Source organism: Salmo trutta, chromosome 31 (genome assembly GCF_901001165.1).
Source record: "Salmo trutta chromosome 31, fSalTru1.1, whole genome shotgun sequence".
In the NCBI taxonomy this organism is placed as follows: Eukaryota; Metazoa; Chordata; class Actinopteri; order Salmoniformes; family Salmonidae; genus Salmo; species Salmo trutta.
This window is the reverse complement of record NC_042987.1, coordinates 23,458,864-23,474,970: the sequence shown is the minus strand read 5'-3', so window position 1 is coordinate 23,474,970 and position 16,107 is coordinate 23,458,864. Positions and strand designations below refer to the sequence as shown.

The window sequence follows — 16,107 nt, the reverse complement described above, 5'->3', positions numbered from 1 at the left end:
GGATCATTCCTTGGCTGGGCGAAATACTTGATGTGCCAGCACTTCCCACATATTTCAAGTTTTTCCTCGCCACATTATTTATCAACTAATCTCACTAGAACTGCTGCAGCTCAACCTCGCATGCAGACTCTAAGCAGACTCTAACCAGCAGCACTGAGCCTTGGATGCTTTGCTCTCTGTGGCAAGTGGAGAGCCATGAAAAGACAAACACTCTGCCCCATTAAAAATGCTTAATGCTTAGATCACTTCCTCCCTCTGTATTGTACATCATACATTTTCAGCTTGGGTTAAGGTGTTTGAGTGTGTGTGTGTGTGTGTGTGTGTGTGTGTGTGTGTGTGTGCATATGCCTTTTATGATATTTTTTGCCCATTACTTATTTTGACACTCAACCATCTAAAAGAATGAAAGGGGCTATGTGCTCATTTTCATGACAAATTGCTTAAGTTAGGCTTCAGACAAAACAATGTCAGCAGAACAAGAATGTGCTGCAATTATGAGGAACTTATTCCTCCTTTTCAGTAGCCTGTCAACAACGCAGCATCTTATAACAATTTAATGCGAGAGGTGCTCTGATATTGCTAAGTCAGGTATTGTCAAAATGATGTTCAGGGAATTAAGGGAGCATGCCTGTGCTTTCAAAACATCACTCAGTATGCACTTTCTAAATCATACAGAATCCAACAGATGGAGAGAAGCCCTCTCGCAGATAGACATTAGAGAAAACATTGCAATGGGGAACACTACCTGCCTCCAATGTCAAGCTACACTTGTTTTTCTTCTTTTGTTTTTCTTTTTTACATTTAAGTCCCATTGAGACCAATGTCTCTTTTTCAACGGAGCCCTGCATATTCACAATTTACAAATACAACATAATACAAATATACAAGATTACAAACACACTCAAGAGATTACAAACACACATTTTTCAGTAAAGTTGTCCCCAATCAATAACTTGAACTGCCTGAGAGGCACCAGTATATCTAGTTGTACATATTCACGGCATTAGCTAGCTGTTTGTTGATATTGAGCAAAATGGTTGTAGCCATTTGGGTTGGTTAGTTTTTTTTATTGATATTGCGCATTTTATAGTACACCTGTGTCCTGCTCCTCCCAATAGCTTTCAAATGCAGCTTGATGGAAATGAATAACAAATAACAAACAAATAGCCCACCTGATTCCATAAATTCAGTGTTGAAGTTGGTCCAGGATTCCTTGTTTTTTTGCAGATTTTCCTCCATGACTTTGATATCAGCCAAGGGGCAGTTACAATCAGGGAACTTGGCAGAGCAGCGGCACCAGCAGTCATTGTTACGACACAAAAGCTCCCCCTCAGAGTTGCATGCCACGTAGCTGAGAGCAGCCTCCACAAAACGGTTCCGGAGGAATTCTGGAAGGACATCCTGTAAACCTGAGTACAGAGGAGAATATTATAGAATCTTGTCATTTATGCAATATTATATTTTAGTGACATGAAGTTATATATGTCACGTTTATCCCTCAAAGAGCCTCCATAGCGAGAGCGTAAGACTAAAAATGAGATGGGAATGACTGTAATTGGGTTAGTTTAGCCACAGCAAGACAAGGGAACCTGGTTGCTAGTAATTGGGCATTAGAGATTATGGCAGAGACTGCAAAACAAAATCCAGAGTGTATATTATCAAGGTTATGGAACTATGCACTTACGATACTACACTACTTAGGAAATAGGTATTTGAGACGCAACCAACATTTTGATGGAACAGTTCTATAAAACAATGCCACCCATCAGAACATGCCTCCCCTATGGATCTACACCTGCACAAATCTCCTACAATTGTTCTAGATGCACCTAAAATAGGTGATATGTAATGTGGATAAGGACACCATAAAATCACAAGCAATTTGAAACCCATTATATTTTTGTAGTGTTTAAAATATACATGATCGATACATATTCATATTATTGCAGCGAGTTCAATAATATGCATTCAATTGTGTGCTTTTTTTCTCTCAAAATGTTTTTGTTTAGTCAGAAGCTGTAGGTGTTTGGAATCTAATGATCATGTTATCCTTTGACAAAGGCTCCCTGTCAGTTGCACCACTTTGGACATTTTTCAAGAGCGGGAGTCAATCCGTATGCCTTATTATGAATATTTATGTGTGTTCCTTGGTATTTACTTTCTGGATTGTGGAGAGCAGACACAATTAGTCACAGTCTTCATTCCTTGCCTTGGCGGCTGTCAGGTTCTGTGAGCCAATAGGAGAGCTAGCTGGCAGAGATGGCTTTAATTTGGGAGACAGCTAAATAACAGACTGCTCCCCAGACCCTCCATCTCTGCCTCTTTTTGGAGACAGTGCAACTAGTACTTTTCTTTGGAATTGCAAGCTTCAGTTGTCAAGAACAACACTTTCCCATATATTATTTCTCTTCCTGTGCTAATGTCTGATCTCTTGTGGGGACTTCAGAAACTTTTTTTGCAAAATAAACTTCTACACATTAGAAGAATATAATGTACATGTGCACACACACACACACACGCCAAGACACACACGCCAAGACACACACACACACACACACACACACACACACACACACACACACACACACACACACACACACACACACACACACACACACACACACACCAAGACACACACACGCCAAGACACACACACCAAGACACACACACACACACACACACACACCAAGACACACACACTCTCTCTATTTAAAAAAAGAGCTCATATAATGTTACAGATTTCCAACCACCTCTCAGTAGTTACCGGGTCTCTGTCAGCAGGGAGCTTCCTTCAGGAGACGGCGGTATTAAGTGGGTTGACAATTTAAATGTCAAACCTGAAGAAGGCGCTAGAAATTGGCACAAGCTGTGTTTATAATTGGTGATGGCTGAAAGAAAATAATGCTCAGGGCTCATTCCTCTCCTCACACTGTACTTTGTGCTGTTTTCACCTTTGACTTGTGGTGACATTCCTGTCGTGGGTGTTCGAAGCAAATTAGTGTTCGCTGAAATGCTTGTCTGCAGACAACCCCACCGCCTGCTTTTAAAGAATTGGAAAATATAACATTTATTAGACTGGCATTAACCTCTGCCATTTAATATTATTATAGACCACATGGACTTTGAGTTGCAAATAATAATAGATGTACTAAAATGGGATTAACTGTTCTTGTTTGTTTTCTAGTAACCCTACTACAATGTTTATCTACTTCAACTTCACACGTAGGCCTATTTGAATAGGGTTATTATCCTTAAGGATTTTACTAGTGCTGTAAGACACCTTTCTGATTGTAGACCACCCCAATAAGATTCATTGTATTATATTCAAATCAAATCAAATGTTATTTGTCACATGCTCCAAGTACAACAGGTGAAGACCTTACAGTGAAATGCTTACTTACAAGCCCTTAACCAACAATGCCGTTTTAAGAAAATACCTAAAAAAAGTAAGAGATAAGAATAACAAATAATTAAAGAGCAGCAATAAGTAACAACAGCAGGGCTATATACAGGGGGTACCGGTACAGAGTCAATGTGCGGGTGCGTCAGTGTCGAGGTAATTGAGGTAATACGTACATGTAGGTAGAGTTATTAGTGACTACGCATCGATAATAAGAGAGTAGCAGCAGCGTGGGGGGGGGGGGGCAATGCAAATAGTCTGGGTAGCCATTTGATTAGATGTTCAGGAGTCTTATGGAATGGGGGTAGAAGCTGTTTAGAAGCCTCTTGGACCTAGACTTGGCGCTCCGGTACCGCTTGCCGTGCGGTAGCAGAGAGAACAGTCTATGACTAGGGTGGCTGGAGTCTTTGACAATTTTTAGGGCCTTCCTCTGACACCGCCTGGTATAGAGGTCCTGGATGGCAGGAAGCTTGGCCCCGGTGATGTACTGGGCCGTTCGCACTATCCTCTATAGTGCCTTGCAGTCGGAGGCCAAGCAGTTGCCATACCAGGCAGTGATGCAACCCGTCAGGATGCTCTCAATGGTGTAGCTGTAAAACCCATGCCAAATCCTTTCAGTCTCCTGAGGGGGAATAGGTTTTGTCATGCCCTCTTCACAACTGTCTTGGTGTGCTTGAACCATGTGAGTTTGTTGGTGATGTGCAATCCAAGGAACTTGAAGCTCTCAACCTGCTCCACTACAGCCCCGTCGATGAGAATGGGGGCGTGCTTTTCCTGTGCTTTTCCCGTGTTGAGGATCAGCATGGCGGATGTGTTGTTATTGACCCTTCCCACCTGGGGGCGGCCTGTCAGGAAGTCCAGGATCCAGTTGCAGAGGGAGGTGTTTAGTCCCAGGGTCCTTAGCTTAGTGATGGGCTTTGAGGGCACTATGGTGTTGAACGCTGCGCTGTAGTCAATGAATAGCATTCTCACATAGGTGTTCCTTTAGTCCAGGTGTGAAAGGGCAGTCTGGAGTGCAATAGAAATTGCATCATCTGTGGTTATATTGACCAATATCCAGTGTTTTTATGGTATTTTTAATTAGCTGAAAATAACTGGATTGTAAAAAAAAGTATTCATAATAGTTTCTCTTCATTATATTTTCTATCAATAGAACATTAAGCCACAGATAACTTTATTGTGTGATATTCTACTACTCTCAGTCTCCACCTAACCCAAGCTTTACCCAGGTTTCCATTTTGGCCTATCAGATGTTCGTAATGGCTGCTCAGTGAAAGGACCTGTCCTGATTTGTCATAGACGCTTGCTAAAAAACTGTAATGAGCAAGCCTTCCTTCATGAACTGGCCTCTGTAAAATGGTATAGAATCAGCTTGATCCCCTCTGTCAAAAACGGTTGGACCTTCTTTTTTTGATATTTTCATTGGTATTGTTAACAAACACCCCCATAAAGAAAATTAGAATTAAAAACAGGTTCAGCCCCTGGTTCGACCGTGATCTTGCAGAGTTACTCCACCTCAAGAATTGCATTTGGCTGACAAGCTCTCATTCAGGCAAATGAGAAATAAGTGCACTCAGACTATCCGGAAGGCCAAAGTTAGTTACTTTAAGGAGCAGTTCTCTCTCTGTGGGTCTAACCCCAAGAAGTTCTGGAAAACGGTTAAAGACCTGGAGAATAAACCTTCTTCCTCACAGCTGCCCATGTCCCTTAAAGTTGATGATGTGGTTGTTACTGACAAGAAGCACATGGCTGAGCTCTTTAATCACCACTTCATTAAGTCAGGATTCCTATTTGACTCAGCCATGCCTCCTTGCCCGTCCAACATTTCTTCATCTCCCACCCCTTTTAATGCGACTATCCCCGAAGCTTCTCCCTCATTTCCCCCTGCCCCGCTACAAAGTTTCTCCCTGCAGGCAGTCACTGAGTCCAGGTGCTAGAGGAGCTCCTGAAACTTGACCCCCAAAAAACATCTGGGTCAGATGGTTTAGACCCTTTCTTCTTTTTAAGGTTGCTGCCACTATCATCACCAAGTCTATCTCCAAACTTTTTAACCTCTCTCTCCTTTCTGGGGAGGTTCCCATTGCTTGGAAGGCAGCCATGGTTCATCCTTTATTTAAAGGGAGAGATCAAGCTGATCCCAACTGTTATAGGCCTATTTTTATTTTGCCCTGTTTATCAAAAGTGTTGGAAGAACTTGTCAATAACCAACTGACTGGCTTTCTTTATGTCTATAGTATTCTCTCTGGCATGGCCCTTTCAAAAAATGTAGAACTAAGAACAGATATAGCCCTTGGTTCACTCCAGACCTGACTGCCCTTGACCAGCACAAACACATCCTGTGGCGGACTGCAATAGCATTGAATAGTCCCCGCGATATGCAACTGTTCAGGGAAGTCAGGAACCAATACACGCAGTCAGTCAGGAAAGCAAATGCTAGCTTTTTCAAACAGAAATTTGCATCCTGTAGCTCTAACTCCAAAAAGTTTTGGGACACTGTAAAGTCCATGGAGAACAAGAGCACCTCCTCCCAGCTGCCCACTGCTCTGAGGCTAGGTAACACGGTCACCACTGATAAATCCATAATAATCTAACATTTCAATAAGCATTTCTCTATGGCTGGCCAAGCTTTCCTCCTGGCTACCCCAGCCCCGGCCAACAGCTCCGCCCCCCCCCCCCCCCCCCCCCCCCCCCCCCCCCCCCCCCCCCCCGCAGCTACTTGCCCGAGCCTCCGCAGCTTCTCCTTCACCCAAATCCAGATTGCAGATGTTCTGAAAGAGCTGCAAAACCTGGACCAGTACAAATCAGCTGGGCTAGACAATCTGGACCCTCTATTTCTAAAACTATCTGCCGCCATTCTTGCAACCCCTATTACCAGTCTGTTCAACCTCTCTTTCGTATCGTCTGAGATCTCTAAAGATTGGAAAGCTGCCGCGGTCATCCCCCTCTTCAAAGGGGGTGACACTCTAGACCCAAACTGTTATAGACCTATATCCATCCTGTCCTGCCTCTCTAAAGTCTTCGAAAGCCAAGTTAATAAACAGATCACTGACCATTTCGAATCCCACCGTACCTTCTCCGCTGTGCAATTCGGTTTCCAAGCTGGTCACGGGTGCACCTTGCACCTTGTATATAGACTTTATTTTTTTCTATTGTGTAATTGACTGTACGCTTGTTTATTACATGTGTAACTCTGTGTTGTTGTTTGTGTCGCACTGCTTTGCTATATCTTGGCCAGGTCGCAGTTGTAAATGAAAACTTGTTTTCAACTAGCTTACCTGGTTAAATAAAGGTGATTTTTTTTTTTTTTATAAAATATGCAATCTGGTTTCTGCTCAGGTTATAGATGTGTCAATGCAACCTTAACCTGTTTGGGATAGGGAGCAGTATTTTCACGGCCGGATAAAAAACGTACGCAATTTAATCTGGTTACTACTCCTGCCCAGAAACTAGAATATGCATATAATTAGTAGATTTGGATAGAAAATTCCTCTAAAGTTTCTAAAACTGTTTGAATGGTGTCTGTGAGTATAACAGAACTCATATGGCAGGCCAAAACCTGAGAAGATTCCATACAGGAAATGCCCTGTCTGACAATTTGTCGTCCTACTGTAGCCTCTCTATCTAAAATACAGCATCTGTGCTGTAACGTGACATTTTCTAAGGCTTCCATTGGCTCTCAGAAGGCACCAGAAAGTGTAATGGGGTGTCTGCAGTCTCTGGGCTAAGTACAGCAGCTCTGTTTGTGAGTGGTCAGGCTGGGAACAGTGACACTGGAGATGCGCGTCCACGAGACTACTCCATTTTTTTCTTTCAGCCTTTGAATGAATACAACGTCGCCCGGTTGGAATATTATCGCTATTTTACGAGAAAAATAGCATAAAAATAGATTTTGAACAGCGTTTGACATGCTTCGAAGTACGGTAATGGAATATTTTGAAAGTTTTTGTCACGAAATGCGCTCGCGCGCCACCCTTCGGATTGTGACCTGAACGCACGAACAAAACGGAGCTATTTGAATAAAGCTATGGATTATTTGGAACCAAAACAACATTTGTTGTTGAAGTAGAAGTCCTGGGAGTGCATTCTGACGAAGAACAGCAAAGGTAATCCAATTTTTCTTATAGTAAATCTGAGTTTGGTGAGTGCCAAACTTGGTGGGTGTCAAATTAGCTAGCCCGTGATGGCGAGCTATCTACTCAGAATATTGCAAAATGTGCTTTTGCCGAAAAGCTATTTTAAAATCTGACACCGCGATTGCATAAAGGAGTTCTGTATCTATAGTTCTTAAAATAATTGTTATGTTTTTTGTGAACGTTTATCGTGAGTAATTTAGTAAATTCATCGGAAGTTTTCGATATGTTTGCTAGTTCTGAACGTCACATGCTAATGTAAAAAGCTGTTTTTTGATATAAATATGAACTTGATTGAACAAAACATGCATGTATTGTATAACATAATGTCCTAGGAGTGTCATCTGAGGAAGATCATCAAAGGTTAGTGCTGCATTTAGCTGTGGTTTTGGTTTTTGTGACATATATGCTTGCATTGAAAATGGCTGTGTGATTATTTTTGGCAGGGTACTCTCCTGACATAATCTAATGTTTTGCTTTCGCTGTAAAGCCTTTTTGAAATCGGACAGTGTGGTTAGATTAACGAGAGTCTTGTCTTTAAAATGGTGTAAAATAGTTGATTGTTTGCTGTCTCAGCCACTGCCTGTCACCAAGGGAGTACCCCAAGGCCCAATCCTAGGCCCTACGCTCTTCTCAATTTACATCAACAACATAGCTCAGGCAGTAGGAAGCTCTCTCATCCATTTATATGCAGATGATACAGTCTTATACTCAGCTGGCCCCTCCCCGGATTTTGAGTTAAATACTGTACAACAAAGCTTTCTTAAGTGTCCAACAAGCTTTCTCTACCCTTAACCTTGTTCCGAACACCTCCAAAACAAAGGTCACGTGGTTTGGTGAGAAGAATGCCCCTCTCCCCACAGGTGTGATTACTACAGTGAGGGGAAAAAGTATTTGATCCCCTGCTGATTTTGTACTTTTTCCCACTGACAAAGAAATGATCAGTCTATAATTTTAATGGTAGGTTTATTTGAACAGTGAGTCACAGAATAACAACAACAAAAAAAACAGAAAAACGCATGTAAAAAAATGTATAAATTGATTTGCATTTTAATGAGGGAAATAAGTATTTGACCCCCTCTCAATCAGAAAGATTTCTGGCTCCCAGGTGTCTTTTATACAGGTAACGAGCTGAGATTAAGAGCACACTCTTAAAGGGAGTGCTCCTAATCTCAGTTTGTTACATGTATAAAAGACACCTGTCCACAGAAGCAATCAATCAACCAGATTCCAAACTCTCCACCATGGCCAAGACCAAAGAGCTCTCCAAGGATGTCAGGGACAAGATTGTAGACCTACACAAGGCTGGAATTGTCACGGTTGTCGTCGGTGAATGAGGACCAAAACGCAGCTCATCTTGATTTTTAATTAACTTCAAAAATGAACATACAAAAATAACAAAGAAACGAACGAACGATCAACAAACAGTCTGTTAAAGCATAAGGCTGAACACAGAACAATCACCCACAAATACCAAACACAAACACACCCTACTATATGGGACTCTCAATCAAAGGCAGATAGACAACACCTGCCTTCAACTGAGAGTCCCAACCCCAATCAACACAACATAGAAACACACTCACCAGACTACACATAGAAATACATAAACATAGACTATAAACCAAAACCCCGGAAATACTAAATCAAACACCCTTTAACCAAACACACCACCCTGAACCACATAAAACAAATACCCTCTGTCACGTCCTGACCAAACTACAATACTAATTAACCCTTATACTGGCCAGGACGTGACAGGAATGGGCTACAATACCATCACCAAGCAGCTTGGTGAGAAGGTGACAACAGTTGGTGCGATTATTCGCAAATGGAAGAAACACAAAATAACTGTCAATCTCCCTCGGCCTGGGGCTCCATGCAAGATCTCACCTTGTGGAGTTGCAATGATCATGAGAATGGTGAGGAATCAGCCCAGAACTACACGGGAGGATCTTGTCAATGATCTCAAGGCAGCTGGGACCATAGTCACCAAGAAAACAATTGGTAACACACTACGCCGTGAAGGACTGAAATCCTGCAGCGCACGCAAGGTCCCCCTGCTCAAGAAAGCACATATACATGCCCGTCTGAAGTTTGCCAATGGACATCTGAATGATTCAGAGGACAACTGGGTGAAAGTGTTGTGGTCAGATGAGACCAAAATGGAGCTCTTTGGCATCAACTCAACTCGCCGTGTTTGGAGGAGGAGGAATGCTGCCTATGACCCCAAGAACACCATCCCCACCGTCAAACATGGAGGTGGAAACATTATGCTTTGGGGGTGTTTTTCTGCTAAGGGGACAGGACAACTTCACCGCATCAAAGGGACGATGGACGGGGCCATGTACCGTCAAATCTTGGGTGAGAACCTCCTTCCCTCAGCCAGGGCATTGAAAATGGGTCGTGGATGGGTATTCCAGCATGACAATGACCCAAAACACACGGCCAAGGCAACAAAGGAGTGGCTCAAGAAGAAGCACATTAAGGTCCTGGAGTGGCCTAGCCAGTCTCCAGACCTTAATCCCATAGAAAATCTGTGGACGGAGCTGAAGGTTCGATTTGCTAAACGTCAGCCTCGAAACCTTAATGACTTGGAGAAGATCTGCAAAGAGGAGTGGGACAAAATCCCTCCTGAAATGTGTGCAAACCTGGTGGCCAACTACAAGAAATGTCTGACCTCTGTGATTGCCAACAAGGGTTTTGCCACCAAGTACTAAGTCATGTTTTGCAGAGGGGTGAAATACTTATTTCCCTCATTAAAATGCAAATCATTTTATAACATTTTTGAAATGCGTTTAAAAAAAAAAAAATGTTATTCTGTCTCTCACTGTTCAAATAAACCTACCATTAAAATTATAGACTGATCATTTCTTTGTCAGTGGGCAAATGTACAAAATCAGCAGGGGATCAAATACTGAGGGTTTAGTGCTTGAGGTCACCTCATACAAGTACCTCATACCTCATACAAGTACTTGGGAGTATTGGCTAGACAGTACACTGTCCTTCTCTCAGCACATATCAAAGCTGCAGGCTAAAGGTAAATCTAGACTTGGTTTCCTCTATCGTAATCGCTCCTCTTTCACCCAAGCCGCCAAACTAACCCTGATTCAGATGACCATAATAATGTTTGTGCCATGTTTTGTGCTGCTACCATGTTGTGTTGCTATCACGTTGTTGTCATGTTGTGTAGCTACCATCCTGTGTTGTCATGTCTTGCTGCCTTGCTATGTTGTTGTCTTAGGTCTGTCTTTATGTAGTGTTGTGTTGTCTCTCTTGTCGTGATGTGTGTTTTGTCCTATACATTTCTGTTATTTTTTAAATATTTTTTTTTATCTCAGCCCCCGTCCCCGCAGGAGGTCTTTTGCCTTTTCATAGGCCGTCATTGTTAATAAGAATTTGTTCTTAACTGACTTGCCTAGTTAAATAAAGTTTAAATAAATAAATAAATAGATAAAAAACATGTTCTTTAAACCATTCATTGTTGCTAGCTATCCCTGTGGTGTCCATGGGAATGCCAGCTTGGCTAGTGAGATGCTGTTCCTCCATCCTTGGAATGTGTCCTGGCCATCTGGGCCTCATTATGTCTGATCTTTGCCCAATCACCTATTGTCTAGCCTCTCCTTCTGGACCGGTGCAGCCATGATGGACCTGCTGGTTGGACTTGCTGGGAGCCAGGGCTCCTGAGGGCTTCTCCAGGTTTTGGAAGCAGCACTCAAAGGCTGAATTCCAAATGGCACCCTATTCCCTATATAGTGCACTACCTTTGGCCCTCTGGTCAAAAGTAGTGCACCGTGTATGGAATATACGGTACCATTTGGGACATCATCAAATCTTTTCTTTTACCGCGTTAAAGCACTAGTCCAAAGTAGATGGATGAATCCATAACCAAAAAATCCCAAACACAAGGATTTAAAAAACCTTGCTTCACAGATATGATTTATGATCTGAGATTTGATCATGCAGGAGTCTGAATTAATTTCTTCAATAGTCTTGAGGAGTGAATAATGAGAGTCCACTGCTAGCTTTGAAGCACTGATCTACACCTATCTAAATCATAGGACATTGGTTGCATAGATCAGAGCTGGAAGGAACAATGAATAACACATTGGCAAAGGGGGAATACAAAGCCTTTGCCTGGAGAGTGTACTGTTTGCAATAAAGTTTATCCACCTAAATAATCACTTACATCCCGTTGAAGAGTTATGATCATTTGAAACTTAAATAATTTTATTTTCTTGGAAAAAAAAGTATTTTTGTGGATTCCAAGTCATTTGTCTTACAGCATAAACACACTGTACCATAAAATGAGATGAAGTACAAGAAACATACTGAGTATATTATACACATAAAAATATAATGAATAGAAAGGACATCTTCATTCAAGTCAATGACGGCATAATGGGTGGACTGGCAGCCATTTTGAGTGTACCCATGCCAGGAAGTAAAAGCTAGGATAAAAATATACAGGTTAAGATAAGAGGATTCTAATATCCCATAAGTCTTTGGGACCAGCTTCCGTATTCGTAATGACTGGGAGTGAATGGTAGCAGTTCACCATCAAAGTGAAAAATAAACAAAATCGTAGTGAATTTCAAATAACTACTCAGCGAACACATATTGTAGCATAACTGCTTTACTGTCATTCTATTCATTTATTTTAGATGTTTTGAACATAATCTACAGCCAGTTCATTACTGGATTTCCGGACCGTTGGTCATGTTTTCAATGCTAATCCTGTATAAATCAGCAATAGTGCTGGTCCCAAGAATTTGTAAATTTTTTCCAAACCCTTCCTCATGGAATTATTAAGTTGTCTTAACCTTCCCATCTTCAACCTAGAGTAAAAGTAGTGGAGGGGAGTCGACTCAAAAATTATTGATTAATCGACTCCTTGCCCGTCGACTCCCGGTGTTGACTCATTATTTCTAGGTGTCAAACTCCTAAGATTCTGTATTTTTGCAACAGAGGAAACTATTTGCCATAGTCTACTTCGAGAACACAAACTATCGTATCTCTCACAGTAAAGAAAGTGCGAGCTAGCGAGGGAGAGAGAGAGAGAGATGGGATGGGATGTGCATAGCCAGGAAGTTAAGCAGGGAGGCAGACCGTTAGGCAGACTGTACGAACTGTGCATCTGTAATCAAAAGATGTAGGCTATAGGCTATCTTAATGCTGTATTTGTCAATTTCTTGGCTTGCGATGTCTAACGGAAGTTCAGTAGTCTAAAGTAGGGGCTACCAATGAGTAGGCTGAGCTATTTCTACATGCAACAGACCGAAGACCAAACACATACTAGCGTCTTTCATAGCAAAGAGAAAGAGGAGCAGGCGAGCCAGCGAGGGCAACCGCTATGCTTGGTAATCTGTATCTAGTAATATCTTGTCTAGCAATGCCTCGTAAATTCCCCAAAAGTATATTAACGTATATATTAGGCTATCAATTAGTATGGTTAAGCTATTCTTCATAGTGCCAGTGAATTGAAGTTGAACATCGCCGAATGCATCAGTTTAAGGCCCTAATGTGCAATAAAAGGTATTGTGCCTATAGATTATTTTATGAAAACCTGGCTGACTGTTGGTGTCCTAGGTCAGGGCATTCCAACCCTGTTCTTGGAGAGCTACCTTCTCATAGGTTTCTGCTTCAACCCCAGTTGTAACTAACCTGATTCAGTTCATCAACCAGGCAATGGAGGCTGCTGATTCAGACGCGGTAGATTAGGGTTGGAATGAAAACCTACAGGATGGTAGCTATCCATGAACAGGGTTGGAGAGCCTTGTCCTAGGCAATAGATCGCAAAGCATCCCCGCTAAACTTTTTGGAAATGGCAAGTTCACTTTCTCATCCATAAACAGAGTCAAGTGCAAATATGGTTCAGCGGCTCAAATCAGCAGGATGTTGGGGCATTATTATTAGGAAGGACATCTACCATGGATCATTAAAATAATAATTATAATCACACTTCAGGAATGTTTACATTATAGGTAGACCTATACATTTGGCAGCCAAGCACGAGTTATCAGTGTAGCTAGCCTATTATCGTCTAAACATGATGTTGAGATATCTTCACACCTACAATTAAAACCTCCAGGCTTCCATCATAAGAGTCAATTAAATTTGAAAAAAATGTGGAATTACAGGGGGCAGTTTTGAAAAACGAATCCTGTGTGAATCATCCCCTGGAATAACGCACATGCTTGGATAATTACAAAACCAACATCTCTAGTAATTCCTGTACGAATAGGGCTACAACATGGGAAAGAATAGGCTTATCAGCGTTGAGTGCGCCACATCATCCCATGGGATCAGTCAAGGCTGCACACAGCAGAAATATCACAGAAATATTCTAGTACTACACATCACCTTCTAAATTCAAACAAAAAGGCTTTTTATATGCTAAATTGGTGAGCAAATGGGCAGCATCATGCTCATGTCTGTCCTCTAGAACGCAAATGTAGTCTTTCTAGTAGGACTCTGCAATAATGAGGTGGTGTCTATGTGTGTGCGCATCCATTTCAGCGTGTTTTGGGAGTCGAGCAAGAGTCGACTCCTACGACTCCAACCACAGGAATCGGAGTCGACTCCACAAATCCTGGAGTTGTGCACCATTTAGGGCAAGTAAAATGGTCAAAGTGAGGTGTCCTCTCATTTGTGTCTGGAAGTAACTAGCAAGCTATCCAACGTTAGCCAGTTAGCTTGGGTGCTTGAACCCCGTTGAGAGGTCAGAACGCAACCCTACTCCTCGGCCAGAGCATCCAGTGTGCGCTCTGAACGCTACGAGAGCGAAACACTCTTAATTTACGAAAGGACAATCTAATAACGCTCTGAATAACACTCTGGCACTCCAGATTGAACTTACGAACACACCCTAAGTAAAAGCAGAACATGTACCATTAAATCTGTGCTGTGATTTTTTGAGTCAACTCAACAGACATTTCAAAAAATACGTTCCATTGCATGAGCCACATCATTTAGCATCATTTGAATGAACATTCTACATTACCATGGCAATCCAGCATCAATTGTTAGAACATTCCAAAATACCATGGAAATTACTGCATCTTATAAAACTGGTTGTTTGGATCCTGGGAGGCTGAAAGCAGGGAGTTAGAGCACCACAACTCCCGCATTCCACGGGTAATGCCTGTATCAGTTCCATTAGATTTATCAATGCACATCCACTGTCCCATAGCCCAGCCAGTCAATTTCTAAACTTAATGGAAAAAAGTGTCTAGACAATTATTTCTCCATTCTACTAGCCTAGCATTTGGTTTGGTACAGCAGGGTTAATATAAGCCTCGCTGTGTGCCTATCCGACCTGCACAACATGTTGCAGTTTTCTTTTTGCGATCTCCTCCGTGCTCTGCATATGAACGTGACTGACAGCTTCTCTGATCCAGGGGAATTCATTTATCAGGATCATTATAATGGATATATGCAAAGAATTGGCAATAGAAACAAAGGTAAAACAAATGAAAATGCACATGCTTTGCTGTCATTTCAGCTGCTTGATGTGATTGTGTGTTAGCTGTAGTTGGCTAACTACCTAGCAAAAGACTAGTAATGTTAGCCTAGCTAGCCTCCATAACTATATTATTGACTCGACAATCAGCTAGCTGGTTGTTGCCTATTTATAAATAATTTATTAAAGTTCTTGTCTATCTGGAAATCATTGAACCTCTGTTAGCTAGCTGATTTGTTGGCATGTAGTTCATTCTATTAATGTGGAATTAATAGAATGAACAACTGGGTCAAAAACATAAGAATAGAATTAACGACCAGCCTCATTGGTTAGCAACTTCAGAACCTCAGAACTAACAACTGACTTTTGCCCGGACTATATTGTCTAGTGGAAGGATGTATAAAAACTAATTTACTCATTTTTGCAAAATGTCGTTAATCTTTTTTGTTATATATATGTTGGCAACCGTTTTATAAAAGCAATAAGGCCCTCGAACCCATGGATTATCATGTGATAACTCCCTCCTAAGGGCTGTTTCCCAGCCCTTGGCTTTGCCTCGGGCCAAAGAACAGCTCGTACCAGTCAAATTGCCAGGGTTAGAGCTTCCAAGACAGTTTTATTCATTCTATTTCTATGATTATACACAAATATAGTAGAACACAGTCCAACCATTTTGAGAAAGGAGTAAAATAGCTTACCTTTTAGATGTATTTTATTTTCAGGACTGTGTACCAAGACAGAGCTAACAGAATCAAGGCTGTCATAGTTACTGCATCCAAGTGGCCCAGTCCTAGTTTCTGTTACCTAGGAAACAAGGAGATATTTTAATGCCTTATTACTGGTGAATCATGCTCCTGTTTGTTCCCATTTCTGGCAGTAAGTAAACAGTACGGGCGGTTTCTAACCGTACCAAAATACTTCTGCAATCATCTGAGACGATAGTCAGAGAACCATCATCTGCACTATTTTTCAGATGTCACATCTGTCAAAAAATGCTATCTTGCCAAAAGCCAGGAGAAATCAGAAAAAAAGAAATGATGCCCCTGCAACTCCTGTCACTGAAATATGAATGATATATGAATAATATACAGTAGTACGGAGCTCAAAAATTGAAA

At 41.7% G+C, this 16,107-nt stretch overlaps 1 protein-coding gene across 1 annotated transcript in view; it reads right to left on the bottom strand.

Annotated features, from left to right (window-relative positions):
* The window catches only part of brinp2 (bone morphogenetic protein/retinoic acid inducible neural-specific 2), a 123,662-nt gene that overhangs the window by 40,174 nt on the left and 67,381 nt on the right, over positions 1–16,107 (bottom strand). The window contains exons 5-6 of the mRNA XM_029725720.1: positions 15,691–15,796; positions 1,173–1,409 (exon numbers count right to left, since the gene is read on the bottom strand). Coding sequence (XP_029581580.1) covers positions 1,173–1,409; positions 15,691–15,796 — 343 coding nt within the window. The remainder of the gene's footprint in view (positions 1–1,172; positions 1,410–15,690; positions 15,797–16,107) is intronic.